The sequence below is a fragment of the Centrocercus urophasianus genome, unplaced genomic scaffold (assembly GCF_019232065.1).
Source record: "Centrocercus urophasianus isolate 14NV4802_14NV808 unplaced genomic scaffold, USGS_Curo_1.0 seq_13, whole genome shotgun sequence".
Taxonomy (NCBI): Eukaryota; Metazoa; Chordata; class Aves; order Galliformes; family Phasianidae; genus Centrocercus; species Centrocercus urophasianus.
The window spans coordinates 43,977,829-43,999,685 of NW_024884475.1; the positions used below are offsets into that span (position 1 = coordinate 43,977,829).

Here is a 21,857-nt window from a genome sequence, read left to right on the forward strand (position 1 = left end):
TTCTCTGTAGGTGCCTTTCAGTGAGAAATTGCAGCTCGTGGCATTTTGCACAATACCATGTTTGTAGTAATGAGTGCTTTGTTGTGTTCTACTTTAGTTTTCCAAATCAGTTTTTAATTTATTTTTCTTTCATTCATGCTATGCTGACTAAATGAAAGCTAAAAGCTGGAAAGGTATGAATTAAAGAAAACTAAATTGTCTCTGATAAAATGCAGCCAACAATGTGTAATTTTCAGTACCATAATAGATGTAGGTCTCTCCAAAAGCAATGCCCTCTATTTACTCCCATGGGAATTACCATAGAAACTGAGAGCACAGCATTACCAATGGATACAACAAATTCTCAGCTACAAAACGCTATTTTTCAACATAATCATTATCATTAGCTATGCGTTTTTGCCAGTGATGAACAAGAGACGTTTGGTTTTTCATCTTCATATGACCAGGTGATCAATTTTGTGTTGTTTTCTTTTGATCCTTATGGTAAATATTTTGTATTATCTATGTCTGTTGAATTCTATTAATATGAGAGGACTTGCAGAAAATAATTGCTGTATATTCTTACCTCAGTTGTGTCTCATTTTGCAGATAACATGCATGTATCACTGGCTGAGGCTCTGGAGGTTCGGGGAGGGCCACTGCAAGAAGAAGAAATATGGGCTATTTTGAATCAAAGCGCTGAGAGCCTTCAAGAGCTCTTCAGAAAGGGTAAGCATTTTCAAGGAGGGATATATGCAGAACTGGAAACATCTTGCATATGTTTTCCTGTTATGTACTCCCATATTCTTCATCAGCTCTAAACATACACAGTAATCTACCCCTCAGTAAACTGCTTTTCAGGTGAGCTGTGCCTCAGCCCAGCTACTATTTCCAGCCATTCTGTCATGTTCTTTTGGGACATAGAACACGTTGGATTTTGCATGGTGACAGCTTCTTTGATAGGAGGTTACTATATATTTTCTGCGTTATTGTAAGTGTTTAGAAAGGAGATGGAAACACAGCCTAAGTGTTAAATGTGGCTCATGTGATTGGAGCAATTTGATATCGAAGGGTTCACAGTGGAAGGAAGGGATGCCATTCAGAGGGACCTCAACAAGCTGGAAAGGTGGGCCTGGGTAAACCTGATGAGGTTCAGCACGGTGAAGTGCAGAGTTTTGCACTTGGGCCGGAGGAATCCCAGGCATCCATACAGTCTGAAAGGAGCAGTCCTTGAGAGCAGCCCTGCAGAGGAGGACCTGGGGGTCTTGATAGATGAAAAACTTAACATAAGCCAGCAGTGTGCCCTTGCAGCTCGGAAAGCAAATGGTATCCTGGGCTCCATCAGAAGAGGGGTGGCCAGCAGGGACAGGGAGGTGATTGTCCCCCCCTACTCTGCTCTTGTGAGGCCCCATCTGGAGTACTGCATCAAGGTCTGGAGCCCCCAGTACAAGAAAGGCAGGGAGCTGTTGGACAGGGTCCAGAGGAGGACCACGAAGACTGGAGGGGACTGGAGCACCTCTCCTCTGAAGGCAGACTGAGGGAGCTGGGTTTGTTCAGCCTGGAGAAAAGAAGGCTGTGGGGTGACCTTATTGCAGCCTTTCAGTACCTGAAGGGAGCCTACAAACAGGAGAGGAATCAACTCTTTGAAAGGGTAGATAACTGCAGGACAAGGGGAAATGGTTTGAATTGAGGGAGGGGAGATTTAGGTTGGATGTCAGGGGAAAATTCTTTACAGAGAGAGTGGTGAGGTGCTGGAAAACAGGCTGCCCAGAGAGGAGGTTATGGATGCCCCGTCCTTGGAGGTGTTCAGGGCCAGGTTGCATGGGGCCCTAGTCTAGTATTAAATGGGGAGATTGGTGGCCTTGCATGTGGCAGGGGGGTTCAAGATTCATGATCCTTGAGGTCCCTTCCAACCCTGGTGATTCTGTTATTCTGTGGTTGCAAAATCAAGTATAATACAGTACAGTGCAGTCACGCTCAGGGTGCTCTAAAATGATTCAGTTCTGAGCTAGACAAAAGCAAGCCACTGAAAAAAACTTGATCAGAGGGCTGGCAGTCACTGCCTAGAATGCATTTATTGATACGTTTCCAGGTACTGTGAGGTATGTGATTGCCTGTTCTATTTTCAGGTATTTTCAAATGGTGTCAGTAAATCTCTCCCCACTGACCCCAAGGAAGACTGTAAGCTGAGGATCTTATTTGCAGTGCTGCTAGTAATTGTCTGTTCTAGCATTATATCTAAGTCTGGTGACCTTCTTCTCCCCCCTTCTTTTCCCTCATGTTTTCCTTCATTTTTATAACCTGCTACCCTTCAGCCTCTGCGTTATCCCCTCATACTATTTCTTTAATAACAATAAAAACTGATGTCAGCTTTTCTGAAATACTTTTTTCTGAATGTAAATTATGGGTAATTTTAGGTATTGTATACAAATTGAATTTCAGCCTTGTGCTAGCAGCAGTCCACATGGGGTGAGAAATATTCCCTATTAGGAACATTGACTTTATTGTTGCTATTTGACCAACTCTCTCTGCTCCTTGTATTGCAAGAAGAGGAAGCTGGCATCTTCTTTCCAGTCTCTTACTTTGATAACTCTAAAAGAGAATTGGAGAACGATTTATTTATTTGCTTTACGACAGTGAGCGTGAAGAACTACATATAACTTCACTTAAGATATATCTTGAATGGTTACAGAGCTGGACACTTCAACACCTGAAAGAAGCCTGTACCATAAGTATGTAACAGAGAAACTGCTTAAAAATTGTAGACTAGAGTGTTTTGCAAGATTGAAGTCTTCACTAGAAATAGGAGCTCACCCTTTCCTAGCAGTGCAGAAAAGAGTTATAATTACACAGAAGACTGCCAGCAAGATGAGAGTGAGAACACAGTGCATCCCTCCTTCAGAGGAACAATGTAGAAAGATGAGAACACAGAAAGCAAAGCTGCCCCAGGACTTCTGCTGTGTGCTTTTAAGGTAGGGCAGTGTCTGCCAGTCAAGACTGGCTGAGATGGAAGCTGTTTCTGGTCTCACTTCCTATCAGTGAATACCAAAACACAACTTTAGATAAAATCAGTGCCAGAAGAATCTCTCTTTTTGGATATGTTTTACTGAGCTGTTCTGCTAGTTCAGCAAACTGTTTTCAGTCGCATGCTATTAATTAACCTGGAATATAGCCCTGTGGTAAAATGCACCTTAAAAGACACTCAAATGAAAGAGCTTCACAGTGTAACAGAGGTTGACAAAGGCAGTTTAATTCCTCCCAGCAAGATGCAGATAACTAGTCTTTAATGAAGATTTGGCTTCTCTGAGGAAAAAAATCTAGACATCTTTTTTGGTCATCTTGAATATCAATTTCTGTGCTGGCTTGTAAGGATGTGTTGCAAAGCTGATGGAATAAAGAATGCAGAGGTTCCCTTGAGCTTTCTAGTCTGTCTCAATTTCATTTGCTCTTTCTGGAGAGCCTGTAGTTTACAGGGAATCCTAGAGAAGTCCTGTTTGTCACAGTTAATTTTCAGTCATGACATACAGCTTGACAGATTTGCCTCAATGGCAGAGGTCATATTTCCAGAGTTGTTCAGACGTGTACAGCCTCTCCTGGCTGAGGTACGTTCTCCACATTTGGCTCTAGTCAGTCTCAGAGATGTGATGCTCTTCTCTCGCTCTTTGTATAGCTCTGGATTCCCTGAACATCTTGTTCTGTAACAAAATCTAGTCTTGGTGAGTATTTTCTGTATTGTTTCCTCAGTTTAAAAAGCAAAACAAAATAACACCTCTCCCCCAAAGAAGAAAGAAAAAAGCAGAATTCAGAACTACAGCCTAACTAATTTGAAATTAGGATTAAATCACATTGGAAATTGTCATTGCTTACATTATCATCTATTTGCAGCTTCCCCACATCAGCCCAGCAGCTACAGAATACATAGAGGAATGACCAGCCTAAGAGACCATTTACATATCTGTGAAATCCTGGTCAAATTCTGATAGCCTTCTCTGCTTGTTTGAAGTTGAGAATTCTTGCAATCATACAAACTGAGAAAGCATCCTTCAGTTCATTTGTTAATTAAAATTGGTTTCAGGAAATAAGGGAATAATATTTTAGACAAGCTTCTGTTAAAGATGTGATGACTTGACTTGTAAGTGTTATGTGTCTTAGTGAGTCTGTCTACTTATCCATCAAAGCACCAAATACAAGTACATAATGAAATTTCATGTCTTCCTTTGTTAATCACAAGTTACATCATATCTAATGCAATGATTGATCAATAAATGTGCATATTTTTATGCTTATTTGTATTTACAATTCTAACAGTTGTTGAGCCCATCAAAATACTTTACAAATTGATTTCAATCATTATTAGCAGTGAAAGATAGGATGGAAATGCTCAGTTGCTAATCACTGGTGTAGAAGATCAAGGCTGATAGTTGTCATGTCAGCAAGCTATAAGCTGTTAAATGAAGGAGAAAAACAATCCAGTGCTCCTGATTGCAGTTGTGAAGCTTAAATGAATCTAGTGATTTGAAAAGGCTGATACCAGACCTGCCCTTCTCTTACATCTATTTAATTATCTTCACTAACTATTTTGTTGTTTAGAAGGTGAATCAGCTGTGTCAGACATGCTGAATCTTGTATTCAGCACTGTGTGAAGGCAGAGGAAGAGGTCTTTGAAGTGCAGTATCTCGGCTGTGAGCACATAGGTGTTAGGAGCATGCTGTGCTCTTGGCACTCAGTAAAAAAACAGGCTTTCTTCTCGTTAAATAGGTTGAAATGGGGAAAGCTTATCAGAGCTTGAAAGTGGGAAAGATTTTGTTGCTTCAACCACTCCTGTGCTAGCATGCTTTATGAGTTCTGGAAGTAGTTGCACCATGTGGTTCAAATCAAACAATGTACTCGGTACAGGAGAAAGAGAAGGGGAGAAAACAGTTCTGCTAATAGGAGAGCTGGCTGGGTAAATGCAGTCACTTTACAAAAATGTAAATGGAGAATTGTTTCTCTAAAGAAAAATTATACCATCTGAAAGTGCATGCGAAGAAAGACAGGGATGTTTTTTCAAGCACTGTAAACCTTGTCGAGTCACCCAGTTGCATGCACTTAGCTTGGGTGAGTGTAATGAAAGGCAAGGAGCCAAAGTGAAAGATGTTGGTGGAAACTAATGGTGAGTCCTGGTAATTGGAGCTGTTTGGTTGGGGAAGAGGAGATGGGGTGGGTTCTTCTTGTTGATTGGAGGGAAAATACAGTAAGAGAGGAAGAAATCTACATTTTCTGGCCACCCATTGCTGGCAGGTTTGAGTAGATTGCTTTTTCTACTTTATGTATGTTATTTCCTACTACTTTTGCTAATGCCTATATCCTAAGGGAGAAAAAGTTGAGAGAAAACACAGTTAAAGGACCTTGAATTGTTTAAGTAGCTTAGGAATTCAGAATTATCAGCAATCAATATTGTTACTTTGATCAATTCTAAACTACTGCCTGAACTTTCTTATAATATTGTTTGGGTTCTTTTGCTTTGGCTACTTGTGTGCTGTTAAACTGTTTAAAAGACTGTTTTCAAAGTCTTCAATTTGTTTGGCAGATGCTATTTAGCTGAACAATCTTCCAGATTTTATTGCACTCAAAACCAGTTCAGTCTCTCCTTCTAAGTAAGATCACACTATTTATTTGTGTCTTGGCATTGATGATAAGCTGTGCTCTCACAAGGGTTTTGTTACCATGCTGCATACTTACAGAGTTAACTCAGGATTGGCATCTCCAGCACAGCTGAAAGTTTCCTGGACATACAACTGACCAGGAGTTGTAGCCTGAGTTCCAGTGCTTCTGAAAGAGGGTCTGAGTTTGTCTTTGTTGTTTTCTCCATTATTCTGAGGAATAGATTTCCCTTATGACTCTGAAGAATTCTTCTGGAAGACTAAAAGAGGAGATGAGCACCCGATGTAGCTGTAGGTGTCCCTGTTCACTGTAGGGGAGTTGTACTAGGTGACCTTTAAGGGTCCCTTCCAACTCAAACAATTCTGTGATTTTTTCCATGGCACAGGCAGTGAGAAGGAAGAGTAGAGTTACTTGAAAATATTATTCTTAGGATAAATTTGCGTAGTAGGAGCTTTGATTTGTTATGGATGCCTCAAGGAAGTAAAAAGAGAATTAATTATTTTAGTCTCATCCTTTGTAAACATAGATTGAAGATTATGATGTAGGCAGTCTGATCCAATATATTGGTTAAAAGGTACTAAAAGATGAAGCTAGGAAAGTGCCAACAGAAAAATCTTGTCAAAGTCAAACCCTTTTCTACTCTTAACCATGTTCACCGTCCATAGCTTCAAATCATGCAGACTGTGGAACATAGATGGAAGTATTTTACATGGGTTATTAAATTCAGCCTTTCCATCTACAGGGCACAAAAGTGTGAGTTGGAATAAACCAATATTTGCAGGACTTCAGGCTAAATGGGTTGGTTTTTAATATTGTTAAAACTAAATCACATTTCCATTCTCATAATCTCTGGTTTCTGTAAAATGCTTCAGAGTATAAAGTGTTCAGAGTTATTTAAAGTCTTCATGGTACAAATCGTTAAGGAGAAAGCCTCATCTTTACTCAAGTTGGAGCTGTTAAGCAGAAACCTTAAAATATTTTTTCAGTGTTTATTTTTGTATCAACACACAGCTGGTCAAAATCCAGTAGCTAGTTGCAGTGTTAGTTTGGGAAGCTGATGACCAGGTAATGTTTTCTTTCTAGAAGTGCTTTGCAATATAATGTAATACTTAAGAATGTAATGCCTAATGGGAGGGTCTCTTCATCTCTGTATTTCTTCAGTTTACCATTTTGTGTACTGCCATAATAGTGAATAACAGTTGTTCTGTTTGTGTTGGAGGAAGCAGGGTTAGAGTTACAGTGCAAAATGTCTTGGGGGCTGGGAGAGGAGATAATGTTGTCTAAATCAGTTGGCTGTAGTGACTTTCTTTTACTTTTGCCATATCTGATGTTTCAGGTAATTGCTCAGTGAGTTTTCTTCAACTCATCTTGTTTATAATTTTAAGTATTAGAGAAGGACTCATATTGTGAGGCTGAACTCCAACTTTGGAAGCTTGCCATAGTGAGAGAAGGTGAATGAAGAGATGGTCTTATTTAATTCTTGTGATGTGTCTTGTTATACATTGCAGTGAAACCATCACCTTGGACAAAATTTACTTGTGTATCAAGCAGATATTTTGTCTTGGCTGTTGCAAATGATGCTTGGCTTAAATCATTTTGTAGGGGTCAGTCGGTTGGATTGCCCTTTGAAAGAAGTGATTCATGTACTGCAGTCTAAGAATTGGTTATTAATGTCTGCATGAAGTTTACATTTTCTTCTCTCTCCCCAATTTATTTGATGTTGTTGTATATTCTCTACAAGAAGAGAGAGATTACCAAGTAGGGTCCATATTTGGATTTTGTATTGTTTTAGGGTGCTTTCGTTTGGAGCATGCACGTGGTTGTTGTTGTCTGTGGCAAACTGTGCTGATGTCTGTGGGGAGCTCAGCAATTCTGTACAAGAGCTTGAATTGATTTAGCCACCATGATCAGAGATACCCACTGCAGTAATTACTGATCTGTTTGGGATCCAGAGGACAAAGTGAGAGCAGCAAAATCTGTTTCCTTGAGGCAACAAGATTGAGCCACCCTTGTGTTTCACAAAGAGTGGGGAGAAAGCGTTTCTATGCTGTGAATCTGGAGCTTTTCATTCTGGCTAGTAGCATAACACATTGGCATTTTAAAATGAATTAGGAAAACCATAACAAACTTTTTTTTTATAATTTTATATACTGTGTGTGTATGTGTATGTATGCTTTTTTTGGCTTTGACTTATCACTTGAGTGTTTTTGTTGGTTTAAATTATTGTTGAATGTGAACTTCTCTGTTTAATTGTAAACCTTAATAACTCTCAGGAAAATAAAAGCTTGTGAAGAAGAAACATTTTGAAGTGAGAAGTGCAAGTTTTTGCAGGCTCAAGGGAGCTTAAACTTGAAATAATGAATGGAAACAGTCTGTAGGATCTGCCCATTTTAGGATGATTTCTAACCTTAATGGTCTCTCTCTCCTTTCAAGGGAAAATTGTGTTTAGGGTTTGACAACAGTGTATGTGTTTGTCTTCTCTACTGAATGAATTCCTCTGCATGCACTGGTAGGAAGGGATACTTGCTGAGCTTTCATGAGTTTGAATTTGGGAACGTTTTTCTGGATAATTGTACTCACCAGTTAATTACACAGTCCTGCTACCCACATCATAGAATGAGGGAAGCCTTAAAGCAGTTTTTTTAGCTGCTTTGAGAGGAAGGGGAGTTGAAGAAATGGAAGGAATTACTCAGTAGATCCTTTTACATCTGATACCTGTATGCAGTAATTCAATACATTTGCTAGGAGATTAGAAATATTCTAGATTACAAGATAGTTGTGCAGCCTGGGCACCAGCACTGCGGGAACATCCTAAACTGATAGGAGAGTGGAAAATGTTTGTGGTGGTGATGAGGAGGGAAGCGATCATTCTGTAGCTGGTGCTTATGATGTAGAGGAGAAAGACTTTTAAATCCTTTAAGTGTTTCCTCAGCTCTTCAGTAAATCATGTAGTAAAAATTAGTGCCTCTGGAAAAGTAATGAGTTTGCTTTTTATTCTTACTGACATAAAAGCTTGTGCCTCCTTTGGTGAAATGAAGCTGTTTTGCTGTGAGGTACAGAAAAAAGAATTTGAACTCAAGAAAGTGGGAAAGGAAAGTTTTATTAGCCAGTTTGGTTCTCTGATTTCAGTGCTTGTTTTGCTATTTCAAACTAAAGTTTGGAAGGAGAATCCTAGAGAAGGGTTCAGGTTAGTTCTTTGCCTTCTTACACTGCTGACTAGAATTTTATTTCTTTTCAGTAGTGAAATTATTTCTTGCTTTGAACTAGATAAAACTGAAGTTCCCCAAAATGTTTCTGTTTGGCTCAGCTAGTCTAATTCAGACTCTTCCTTTCCTCTGCTAACCTGATCTTCTCTATCCAGGTCATTGCTTCTACACCATTACTATTAGGAAAGCAATTAATTCCATTCCTGCTTTGGAGTTGGCTTTCATGACATGGCTCCTATAGTGTTTGATCATTTTTGATGTTTCAGAGATGAAATAACCTGGAGATAGGAGATCTGTGAGTGTGACCTTGAGGATATGAACACTGAGACAGAATTGTTAACTTCAAAAAAAAAAAAAAAAAAAAAAGAAAAAAGAGGGAGGAGGGAAGTTGGGGCGGAGGGCTACTATAGAGGTTATGAAGCACCATAGGTGAAAAGGGAAGTGTGTTGGTATTGAATATGTGTTTGAGCAAATAAAGTTACATCAAGAAATGACTCAAAACAATTGTATGTTAATCTGCAGAATTTTTGTTTTCCTTCTTTCAAACACAGCTGATCCTGCTGCTCTGGGATTCATCATTTCTCCGTGGTCTCTCCTGTTGCTTCCATCTGGCAGTGTATCATTTACTGATGACAATGTTTCCCACCAAGACCTGCGAGCATTTACAGCACCTGAGGTTCTGCAGAACCAGTCCCTGTCATCTCTCTCAGATGTTGAGAAGGTACTGTGCCTCTTCTACTGCGGAGTACTGTCTTTAAATGGACCTTTTCGTCTTCAGAATTCTTTATTTGTGTGCTTCATTGATTTCTTTTGGGAAAGGGGAGGGACCCTTCTGCTTTTTTCTTTGTACATGTGAGTGGGATAGAGATTGTGGCTGTGTTATGCCTGTAGGAATAAGTGTCCGTGTGCAGAACTGCATGTGTTCTACTAACAGCCATGCCTGAGCAGTGGCTACGTGATTTCTACACTGCCCGTCTAGCTAATGGGAAGGAACATTTCACCTTGTTTTTCTAAAAGTAACATCAAGAATTTCTTTCAAAGGCAAATAGCATGTAAGAGGTAAGCAAAACAATTACTCGAGCATGCCAAGACTTCAAAAAATCAGATACTTTTGCTCCTCTCAGAAATTTTATTTTAATTATTAAAAATACTCATCAGTTGTGTGTAGAATTGTTCCTTTCCACCTTCCTTTTCTTCTTTTCCCCAAGGGTTGATGATCAGGTAGGTAATGGTTGTGTATGAAATCTGCTCCAGGTCGTTGATACAAATAGTTACGACAGTTCGCTTCTCAGATGTTTGCCTAACAACCATTTGTTGCAAGTGGTAATGCTCTGCTATTTTGGCAATATCTTGTCAAAGATATTTAGAGGTTGGAGTAAAAGGATGCTGAGCTCTGTTCTCATCTTCTTGGCCTCTCAAGATCAGTAATCCTAAGGGAAGGATAGGAGCCAAAGCTAGCCTTGTTTTAAGCTGGGAACAAGCATGAGGTTTGACAACACTTCTCCAGAAAGAGCAGCACTTTGCTCTTGCATCCAAGGAAGCTAGTGTTGGCATAAGGACTATCAAAACATGTTTATGTCTATAGAATACATGATGTGTGCTACTGTGCTACTTCTGCTTTTCCCTAAATCTTGTATGTAGTTGTTTTTGTTTGTTTTTTTTTTTTTTTCTCACAACTGAATCAGATGAAAATCACTGCATTCTTAGTTACAAGCTCTTTCTCTGCAACATAGTGAAATGTAATGGCATAATAATGTATATTACTTGATCTACGACAAAACCAGGCAGCCAGCAACCTAAGTTGAAATCTTTAAAAGAAAAGTAAAAATAACACTGAGGTGAATGCCAGGATCAGATTCAGTAAAGTAGAATACAGCTGCCAAATTCTGCAGTCATAGTATTGGAATTATTTATCTTGCTTCAGGAGAGACAACATTGTTGAAGACAATAATTTTTTCTCTAGTGTAAGCTGGGAGGTTAACATACAAAACAGGCCTTTAAAAACATCAGAAACAAGTTTCTGAATGGCACATTTGTGAAATTCAGGACTGATAGCATTCTTTTCTTCATGCCAGTATTCATTCAGAACATCTAATATTAAAAGCCATGTTGTGATGTTTCTTTAGGGAAAAAATCACCAGAAGGACTTCTGTGGCTTGTAAACATGGGCACAGAGCATATCAATAAGCAGTGACCAAACATTGGCATTCTTCACATGCACAGTGCTGATTAATCTCTGGTTAGAGCAGTGTGAGTTTATTTCATGAGCAACGCAGCTTTGCTTGCTGGAAATGAGACTCCAGGCTGCAGCTATTGTGATGATGTTTCCACTGGGAAACAACTGTGTGTGGAAATTTATAAGCTTTGGCTTTACATAACCAAATTACTCAGTCACCTATTAACTAAGCAGAACCCTTTACTTTGTGATTGAAGCTTCAGACTTTGGGTTTAGGATGAACTAACTTGATTCACAAAATCTACTAAATTTCTGCACATTTTGTCCACGGTGTGGGGAGAAAAGTAAAAAATGAACTGTTGGGATACTGTGGGATGATATAAAAACATTTGGGAAAAGTGTTGCTGCTGCCATTCCTGTTCTCATTTAACACTTGTCAGATGAATGAGTGATTCTCCCAGTGCAGCGTTTGGGACTGGGTGCAGCTAAGGACAGCCACAGTCCAAGTTGTTAGATGTTATATTATTCATCCTGCAGTCAAATAAGGGAGATTCTTCTCTTGATTTCCTAGAAATAGTCCCCTAGCATTAGAAGAATTTAAGTATACCATGTTTTCATGGTGGCAACAGTGTACAGTAGTATTGTATTAAAGTTACACTGGATAGCATGCTAAGGACAGGAGCGGTTGTGATTGCTGGTCTGTAACCCCTGAGGTGGGAACTGCACAGGATAGTAGTTTGTGTGTAGTTCTTCCATGATACCCATCCTTTTGGATGTATTTGTTTGCTTATGTGGAAAAAAGAAAACTACTTGAAATAGGAAAGAAGTGAATTTGGCACAAAAACTTGACTGTAAAGTTATACTGGTAAAGCACTCTAATAATGGTAAAACAATGGCAAAACTCCTCACTTGGAGAATAACCTGGCCAAACTAAGCAAGTTTTTCTCCTGGCATAAAAGCAGAACTGTAAATAATTATCTTTTTGTTTCTTCCCAGTGTTTTGTGTGAACACCCTTGTAATATGATGGCATTGTTTGAAGGCATCAGGACCTTTCAATAACTTACTTGCACATGCTTCTTCTTACTAGTTGTTTCCCTTTACATCAGTATTAAACTATGTGTTGGAGTGTACAGTGTTTGTTTTTCTCCAGATGAACTGACTTCATGGTTCTTAGGTCTTGCTTTGCGTTAACTTCAAACGTATTTTAAACTTTTTTTTTTTTTTTCTACTTCTGTGGTTTGCTAAAGTCATTTAATGGAAATCTGAGTGTTTTCCTCTTTTGTTTTTGTTCTGAAATAGGTCTGGTCTGGGAGTTGGACTTTGTGTTTTCCTGTTTCTCCTGCTCTCTGACCAGACAGTGAGAGGATAGCTTTCAGCTTTGCAGCTGTGACCTCGCTTGTTAGCTCAATGGAACGGTATATGCTTTGCTAACTATCAGACAACACAGTGGTCAGGCAATGAATACCCTTCTGATTAATCTAGGACACTCAATCAAATTGAATATAAATCAAATTTGATGCAACTGCAATACGATACAGCTAAAGTTATAGTGAAAGATGATTTTATGAAGTGAATTTGGCATTGGTTTCTAGATTGTGGAAATTATTGGAATTACTGTAAAACAAAGATGAAGTAAAATGTTTTGAATGACTGCTTTAATTTCCAAGAGGTGCATTTCTAAGAGGTTCATTTTCAGTCAAAGGTTATGTCTCGTGGAGAAAGAGTATTCTCAGTGTCTGTGCTTGTTCAGTATTACTGAGCAAAATCACCTCTTGTTTAGTGATTGTTTGAGATTTGTAGAATTCATGGTGGTTTTTTTTGTTATTGTTTTATTTATTTGCAACACATTTTTTCATAGATGGTTTTTGCCTCCTTTTTCATGCCTGCATTATCTCATGCGAGGAGCCTGATGCTGTGCTGTACAAAGCTCAGTCAGTGATGTCTTTGTGAGCAGACTGCTTTGGGATTTGCTATCTCCCTGCATGCCCCTGACTATCTCACCTATGCTATGGCTGTCAAGGGACATGCCAAACACCAGTCAAACAGCAAGATGCGTCTATTCATCTAGTTTTGAAGTTAGGGTATATGAAAGGGAGAGAGTTGCTGGGTTTTAATGTGTGAGACATTACTTTAAATTGAAACCCTGTATTCCTGGGAGGCATGTAGTGGATACATTTTTGTTTTATATGTAGTAGTAGCTTGCAAGTAACTGGAGAGAGACTGCTCTGTGGGATTGAAATGGCAGAAGTCTAGGATTGGAGCTTCTCTGAGTATGTTGATTTTCAATGTTATACGAATAAAATGCATTGAATTTAAGAGAGCAATTTTTAATATGATGTTGCTTCTACTTATGTTTAGTAATTACTTCCTTACTCTGTCTCAAAGCTGTGTATTGCTCTTTGGAATACATTATAAGGAAACATTTCCTATTTTACAAGAGAAATCTGAACACGCCTCTTACATGTGTTTGGGGCTGCATGTCTGCACAGTGCAGTGGTAACAGTTATGTTGTGCTGCCTTTCAAGCAGTCTGGCCTAAACAGGAAATCATTGCTATATCCTTTTTCTGAGTCTTTGAGAATACGTTTTGTTTTCTATACACGAAGAGACTTCCCAGTGCAGAGATCAATTCTCATGTCCAACTTTCAGCTACTTCTAGCTGCGCATTTTCCACCAATTCTACAGGCTTAGAATGGGCTGTTTCACAGGTTGCAAAAAAAAAAAAAGTGTCTGTTGCTTTTGTCCACTCAGTTGTGACTTTATGAAACTTCACATGAAGTTTCTACACTTGGACAGAGCTTATCAGCGTATGTATTTAGGACTTAAGTAAGATGAGTTGCTTTTCATTGGTGAAGAGACTTCTTTCAATGATTTATTCTTAATTTATAATTGTCCTCATAATTGCTGTTCATTGTCTGTGCAATTGTTTAGAGTTACACATATACTGCAATCAGTCTGATACAAGAGTCATCTGTAGTGTGTGTTCCTTACAGTCCAAAAAACTTGTTTTTCCAGTAATTACTTATCTGTGTCATAAACAACACAGTGACCTATAGGGACTGTGTGCATTTCTGGTCTTAAATATGCAGTATTTGAAGGCTGTAGTGCAACTCCAGGTGAGATTAATATGTTAAGTCATATGTTAATATCACTGCTGTTGATATTAGCTGTTAGTTTATAGATATAACGATTAACACATTTATATCTTACAACATCAATGATAGATTAAGTTGACTGCTTTATACCTTTGATACTCTTGCATTCCTTGCATTTTCTCCTCTGAGTTGCATCCATCCCTTGGCAGTAGCAGCTGGCTGTTTGAGTCTTGTTGAGGCCTGCCATGCCTTCAGACCAAAGCATTATGGTGCCTCAGGTACTGCCTTGCAGTCTGTGCCCCATCTGAGGCTGCTGGCATGGATTACACAGGCGTCTGCCTTCAACGTGAGAGGAAAGTTTAAAGTGAACAAAGAATTCAGAGACACTGATGAGATGCATCCATTTTGTTGCAGTAGAGTTTGCTTCTCCAGCACTCATGGAAAAGGGGAATGAAAATCTGAAAGTCAGCTAAGCTTAAGTGCCAAGAAAGTGTATACACAAAATGACTCTGAGTTCTTTGCTCTGCTTTAAGATGCTTTACGGTTCCAGTTCAACTCCTGAGTTGACAAATGTCTTTTGTCTTACTACAGGTCCATATTTATTCTCTTGGTATGACGCTCTTCTGGGGAGCTGACCATGAGGTTCCTCAAAGCCAAGTAAGTTTCATTTGGTTTTGTTTAATACCATAGTCTCAGACTGGATTGTGTGACCGCTGTTGTATGTGAACAAACACAGTGGGCTCTCCTCGTGGGATGCCAAAGAGTGTGGATTATTTTCTGTACTTCTATACTTCTGAAATACTTCTGTATTTCCTGTGATGTGTGAGGGTATTGTTATCATACAGAAAGAAGGTGCTGATACCATATTTGTGTTTGTTTCTGTGAAGATATATTTAGGTTGGTCTGTCCTTTAGTGTCACAGGCTGAAAGTCTATAATTAATGCTACTTACGAAAGAGAAAATAATTTGTTTTGGTTCAGACTTATGTATAAAAACAAATATTTAAGTAACGTGGTTTTACCCTCAGTAAAGCAACTTGTGATTTTGCTGTTACTTTGGTGAGCATGGACTCAGCATGTGCAGCTACATTACAGAATGGCCAAGAAGGGCTTTGTGTTGTTTGGAATAGGGAGTAACTACTGACTTGCCAGGCAGTGTAGATGCAGACGGCTTAGAGCTGAATCTTACTTCTCAAGAGGTCATCTTCCACACTCACTACTCATTTTTGGAAGAAGTGTGGAACATGTAATTCATCTGCTGCCTGTGTGCTGCCTCCCCCTCCAGCTGAGCTGTCAGCAGTCAGTGTTATAAAGGGTGAAAATCGGGTGAACTGCATAGAGAGAGCATTTAATAGCAGACTTGCTGTAGAGGGATTTGACAGTGTTGTGCAGCTCAGGGAGTTGACGTATTTCTGTTTCATGTTTTGGTTTGGTCCCATTTATGTGTGTTATGTGTAAAGGTAAGGAAGGAAATTTGAAAGGCTGTCTGGCAGTTTAAGTGCTCCATTTCCAATGTTTTTCTGTAGTGGAGTGGTAGTTGGGTTCTTAGTTCTATTGATTTGGAAGTCTCTGTCTGAGTGCAGAAGTCAGAGAATTCAGTGCTGTGGTGGTAGCAGCGATAATTCTTTGCAATATCTGCCATGTCTGCCCCTAAACCCCACTGTTTTTTCAGTGAGCTCTCACATTTCTTTGCTGTCCTGTCTTGTAGTAAGTGAAAGGGACAGTATTAAGCAAAGCAGTATTGGGAGAATATCTTGAGGCGAGTGCTATCTCCAAGTGCTTTTTGTCAAAAAGAACATGACAGAGCCTGTGCCTATGAGGTGTCTAACCCACCTGGGACAGTTGCAGATCAGAAAGCTGAAGTCTCAAGTGCTTGTGGCGTCTGAGAAGTGGTGTTAACACTGGCTGTTGCATACCCTGTGGAATCGAATTGCACTGACACTGCTGGATTAACTGCATGGAGAGAAGAATTAAACCTAGATTGTTCTCAGTCTTGTGGGCATTGTCCTGAAACTACAGAGCTTTGCTTCCTTCAGCAGCGTTGTTGCTGCTTTAGTCCTTACTTCTTTGTTGATGATTTTTGGTGGTGTTACTGGACTTTAGAAATGCTAGCCCAGCTGGCACAATGTGGAATTACAGAACAGTGGAGCAGTGGACAGAGGCTTAAAAAAGTATTGCAGTGAGGATTTAATTTTTCTGATTGTGACTGGCATAATGTTGAAAAACAACAAAAACAATTAATTTACTCCAAACCTGGATGGTGACTTTCGCGTTGGCATTCACTTAATGTAGGCGATAAAAGAGTAGTTCTTTTATCACGTTGAATGTCTGTTTCCATGTGTGCTGCAAGTTACTGTTGAAACTAATTCTCCTGTCTATTTTTGTTTGTCATTAGCCTATCAAACTTGGAGATCATCTCAACAGTATCCTCCTTGGCATGTGTGAAGATGTCATTTATGCTCGAGTATCTGTACGGACCGTTCTGGATGCCTGCAGTGCTCACATCAGGAACAGTAACTGTGCCCCATCTTTTTCATATGTGAAGCAGTTAGTCAGACTGGTCTTGGGAAGCCTGTCTGGGGTAAGTGTTCATAAGCATTTGAGGATTAAGATGGGCAGGAAGAGAGAGAAGATGCTAAATCAGAGTCACTCTATGGTCATTTTTCCTCTTGTTTTACTGTGCTGCAATTCTGATAAGAAGGAATGCTGAAGGAGAAAAATTCTGAAATCCCAGGAGATAATTGTTTTTTTCTCCACTTACCAGTTTGGAAGGGCACTGATTAATGAGGAGAAGGACTGAGTTATCAGTGTGGCAATTCTCCTGCATATCTCCTCCCCCTTGAGATACGATTATTTTAGGGGAATTTATTGTCAAATGATAACAAATGCATTGGGCTGTTTTAAGAAGTGAAATATGCTGCTTGTAGTTGTCCTGCAAAGTTACTGTTCTTGACAGAGGCATCTCCCTTCATCTGAACCATTACATACTTATGGACTAGCCACATAATTTCAGGCTCTGAAAACAGGCCTTGTGTTGTCAGTATTACTAAGATTGTTCTTTTCTCAGTACTTATTTTCCTTGTGCTCTGTTTATAATTCCAACAAATGCCAAGCAGTGTGTTTTTACTGGAATTATATGCCATTACAGTCTTGGTTTTATTCTGTTTTATCCTGTTGGAACACTTCTATCTCAGAGGGATTATGTAAATGTAAAAAAACAAGTGTCTAGATGCACGGTATTGTGATTACATGTGTGATGACAGCATTTCATGGTCCTAGTTGCTAAGTGGGTCTGTTCTGGGATGGAATAAAACGAAGACCTGCAAGACCTTTATCACTGAAGCTATTAAAATAAAGAACCAAACTTTAAATCAGGCCACTAAATCAAGCTATAGAATCAACCAGGGAGAAGAATGAGTCATTCACCTTTAGATTCTTAATGCCCCTTTTTGCTTAGGAAATGTTCTCCTTTTCTGCTCATTTTATTTTTGTCAGCAGATGTAAAAAGGGTGTCTGAGGTCAATGTGAGGGACAGATCTGGCTTGGTCAGCCAGTGATGGCCATAGTGGTCTCAAATGTGTATCTTGAAGTACAGTTTCGCTGAATCCAGCTGGCTTGTTCCTGACTTTGTGCTGTTGCCTGTTTTGCAGATGGATCAGCTTTCTTGCAATGGAGATAAAAAATTGCAGCCAGACAGGAGCCAGGCAATTCGGGAGAGGCTGAGGGGAAAAGGACTGCCCACAGGTAAGTGCCCTGTTTCTGTGAGCATCAGGGCATAGCAGCCCCATGGAATACTAAGTATGCTGGGTAGATGTTGCAGCCAACATAATTGAGCACTGGAGCCATCAGCTTTGAGCCAGGCTTTCCAGACGGGAGGATATGTTGTTCAGATAGCCGGTCTTACTGGGGCTTGTTGGGAGCATTTTATGTTGCAGCAGCTGGACCACTCTGAGTCACTGTGATGCAGGCAGGCAATGTGATAATCACCTGAGGCCCCTCTTGCCCAAAAATGCTTAACTGTAAAATTGGTACAAGTATGTGATGTCTTCGAGAAATACTCAACTTCATAAATGCATATTTTTCAGCCACCATGTATTACCTCTCTGCATATTTACCAGCAGTAAATGCTGATCAAAAGTTATACAAAAGTTAGGTTGTTATGCTTGAGCTGCTCTTTTGGTTTTGTGCCGCCAGCACAGTACAGTGCATCACAGGAACAAAAATAATCCGTGGAGTTGTCATTGGCAATAGAAACTGCAGAAATTTGATGCAAGTCTGGCTAGTCTTTGCTTTTCTTCTCTTAATTATTGCAAGACAAGCACTGGATCAGGCTTCTTCTTGATACTTAAATGGTACGTCGTTATTTGCTAGCCCTTCCACTACACCATCCTATGTTTAGGAGCAGTGTCTTGTACAACTGCCTCCTCGTTTTCTGGCACAACTGCACTGCTCTGAATGCCTCCTTGGAGGTTTGATTCTTTATTATTGTCATCTTTCCCAGAATATTTCTGGAGCAATAAGCAGATCTTGAGGAGTAAGGGACTTAGGATGAACGAATGTTGTTGCTTGGATTTGTAAACAATGTCATGCCTTCCCTCTGTGAACTTCTTAAGCCTTTCAGTCCCTTCCCTGGTTCCACCAATTCTCTAAAGGTTGTGCCAGAACCTTACTGTTTTGATTTGTTAAATTAATAATTTGTTCTTTGACCCTATACCATCCCAGTTTCTGGTTTCATTACATTTGTGATTTCTTTACACACCTTTATACTTCTGAAAGTATTTACTTCTTCCATTTTCCTCACTATTTTGCTTTTCAAGTGGATTCCCATCATCTTAAGTTTAGTTAATAACTTGCTATGTGTTGTAGTGGAACTTCGTTAACACATTATCATTTGTCTACTAACTCAAGCTGGGTAGTGTCAATGCTTTCTTTTCTACCACCTGTTCTGCTTTTGATCCTGTAATTGTCATAAATTAACTGTTTTGTTAATGGTCAAAATTAATATCTGTTTCGTTTTGAAGACATAGCAAGATTGTTTTTAATCTGTTCTCACTGTGTTGTTGACCTCAATTTTTCTTCCGTTTGTTCACTAATTCTGAACACTTACTCTTCTGCTTTTATTTTTCTTAAGTTCTCTTTTTTAAGTCTATTTGTGCTTTGAGGTTGTTGGTTTTTTTTTCTATTTTGTTCAGTTTTTCTACCCATGAGTTTCTGGCTAAGATTTTTAGCAATTTTAAATTTTTTTTTTTTTTTTTTTTGAATCTTCAGAAGTCCTGTTTAACCCACGGTCTTAACTGTATCTTAACAGTGAAGGTTTTGTTTAAATTTTACTGAATTGCAGAGATTAGTATTGCATCTTCAGCAGTATTTGCATGGCTTTCTGGCTCACAATCAGGTTGAACAAGGTCTATTTTAATGTGGAAACATCTTCTGAAAACTGTACCTTTCACATTCAGAGAGTATGGACTAGAAGCTTGAACTAGTGTATTCGTGTTCTATCTTCTGACCTCTAAAATGGCATGTCAACATTATTCTTCCCTGATATCCTGGCTCTCTTTGAATCATGTAGTATGTATAATTGTGCTTATGAGATAAGTGAGAGGTGATGCTTTTCATTTAATTAATGCAGAATTTGGTGAGTGTCTGGGCACTGAAGGGCTGTGGAGCTGGACACACACCTCTGGGTGACCACTTGCCTCTGGCTCTATCTGGGATTTCTGCAGTGCTGGGCAGATCAGCTTCCTGTACGGTGTGTGTCTGGGAATTCTCTGAGTCAGGGAAGAACAACCAAAGTCAGGGGTTCTCTGGGGCAGTGATGTCCAATTGAGTTAGCTGCAGTAAATTCAAAACAGGATTTTAAATAGTTGGAAGTCAGTATTCACTTTATGAAATGCTTTCTTTTTTCTGGGAACATTGCATTGTCTTAACAGACATAACTAAATCTAATCTTGACTTAAACACTACTTGGGAAACGAAGTGAACTTGGTAGCCCCCAGTCTGAAGTTGGCTGAATAGTTCTCATCCTCTGTTTCCTCTTTCTCTCAAGTTAAGCACAAGTCCTTGCATGCCCAGCATTACAGGTGGTGTTTGGCACAGTGAAAGTTTGTGCATTGCTGTTTAGGTGCAAATATTGGTTTGTTTGCATCCTCCCAAGCCCGATCCTGAAGGTGTGGGTTATTAATATGTGATTTTTTTTTTCCTATTTTTGTCAATGTGAACTGTCAACTACCAAAAATGTTTTTTAGTGACCGTATGTTTTTAGAGATAATTTGGTGTTTTGCTTCTTTCTCCTCTTCTGCTGGAATAGAAAAAATATATATTGTTTTTCATTGTTTATGCCTTTATTTTCAGAAAAGGGGATAAATTTAAGTCTGCTGTTCCTTTTTTTTTTTTTTTTTTTTTTTTTAAATTTTTTTTATGCTTGACATGTTCTGCTTCCATCTCAATCTGTTTTAGTTTCTCTGTACCTGCGGAGCTCCAATTACTTTTCTCTTTTTGCCTTACAGGGCTTAGACCTGTCCTGGTTCCCTCTAAAACTTTACAGTTTTCTGACTTCAGCCCTGTTCCCCAATGCGTTTTACTGCCATCATCTTAATTCTCTGTATTTCCATCTTAGATCCATGCTTTAATCTCCACTCAGTCCTCAGGGAATATAGAGAGTCAGTACACCGCAGAACAGAACTGAACAAAATGTCCACATAACCAAAGCAGCTGTAGCTATTTTCAGTTCCACTTGGCAGATATACTGAGCTTTATGTTTGAGTGTTAGGAAGGAGACTCAGTAAAAGGGGTCTCTGGGGTTAATGAGTGACAGCTCTCATTGGATTTAGGCCTATTTAGTGCTGAGTTATTTCTTTTTCTGCAGCAGCATTCTGTTTTGCTGGTGCTCATTCTGTCCATATGAACGCAGATCAGCTGCCCTGAGGGTACAGCTGTTAGGTTTGTGGAAAACGGAGCTATGGGATGTTGTAGTGATCCTACCAACAGCGGTCTCGCAGAGCAGCCACAAAGAGAAGACCAGATTACAGTTTAAGAAAAGCAGTAATGGTATGAGAAAAAGAAACCAAGAACAACTAAGAAAAGTACGGAGACTTTTTTTGTTTCCTCTCTTGTTGACACTGTACTGTTCTGCAATTTTGTGTGCTTGAAATAAATGCCTCTTTTCCCAGCTGCAAAACAGTGAACACTTGCAAAAGTAGAAAGCTACTGGATTAGTACTGTTATACTGATTGGACTCTTTCCAGTGAGTAAGGAGTTATGTCCATCATTTTTCTCATAACCGGTCATCAGCTGGGTTTAACTCCATTCACCACTGCTCTCTGGGCCTGGCCATCCAACCTGTTTTGTACCTGGTGAAGAATCTATCTGTGTAAGCCATGGACTGTCAAGCTTCTCCAGAATACCGTGAAAGACCGAGTCAAAGGCTATCCTAAAGGCTAGATAGACTACATCCACAGCCTTTCCCCCTTCTCCAAGTCAGGTCACCTGGTCATAGGAGGAGGTCAAGGTGACAAAGCAGGACTTGCCCTTCGTGAACCTATGTTGACTGGACATGATCCCTCAGTTGTCCCACACATACTCTGCTCTAGGACTTTCACTGAGATCAAGGTCAATCTGACAGATCTGTAGTTCCCTGAATCTTTCTTACTATCCTTCTTGTAGATAGGCATTGTGTTAGCAAGTCTCTAGTCATCTGGGAGCTTCCTGGTGGACCAGGACTGCTGATAAATGATGGAGATGATGGACTGCTTTGACCTGG

At 39.5% G+C, this 21,857-nt stretch overlaps 1 protein-coding gene across 4 annotated transcripts in view; it reads left to right on the forward strand.

The window, feature by feature from the left end:
- Positions 1–21,857, forward strand: part of PTPN13 (protein tyrosine phosphatase non-receptor type 13) — a 107,187-nt gene that overhangs the window by 21,219 nt on the left and 64,111 nt on the right. For all 4 annotated transcript variants that reach the window (XM_042812601.1, XM_042812604.1, XM_042812603.1 and 1 more), the window contains exons 2-6: positions 589–708; positions 9,380–9,549; positions 14,691–14,756; positions 16,494–16,679; positions 17,749–17,842. In XM_042812601.1, coding sequence (XP_042668535.1) covers positions 594–708; positions 9,380–9,549; positions 14,691–14,756; positions 16,494–16,679; positions 17,749–17,842 — 631 coding nt within the window. In that variant the 5' untranslated portion in view covers positions 589–593. The remainder of the gene's footprint in view (positions 1–588; positions 709–9,379; positions 9,550–14,690; positions 14,757–16,493; positions 16,680–17,748; positions 17,843–21,857) is intronic.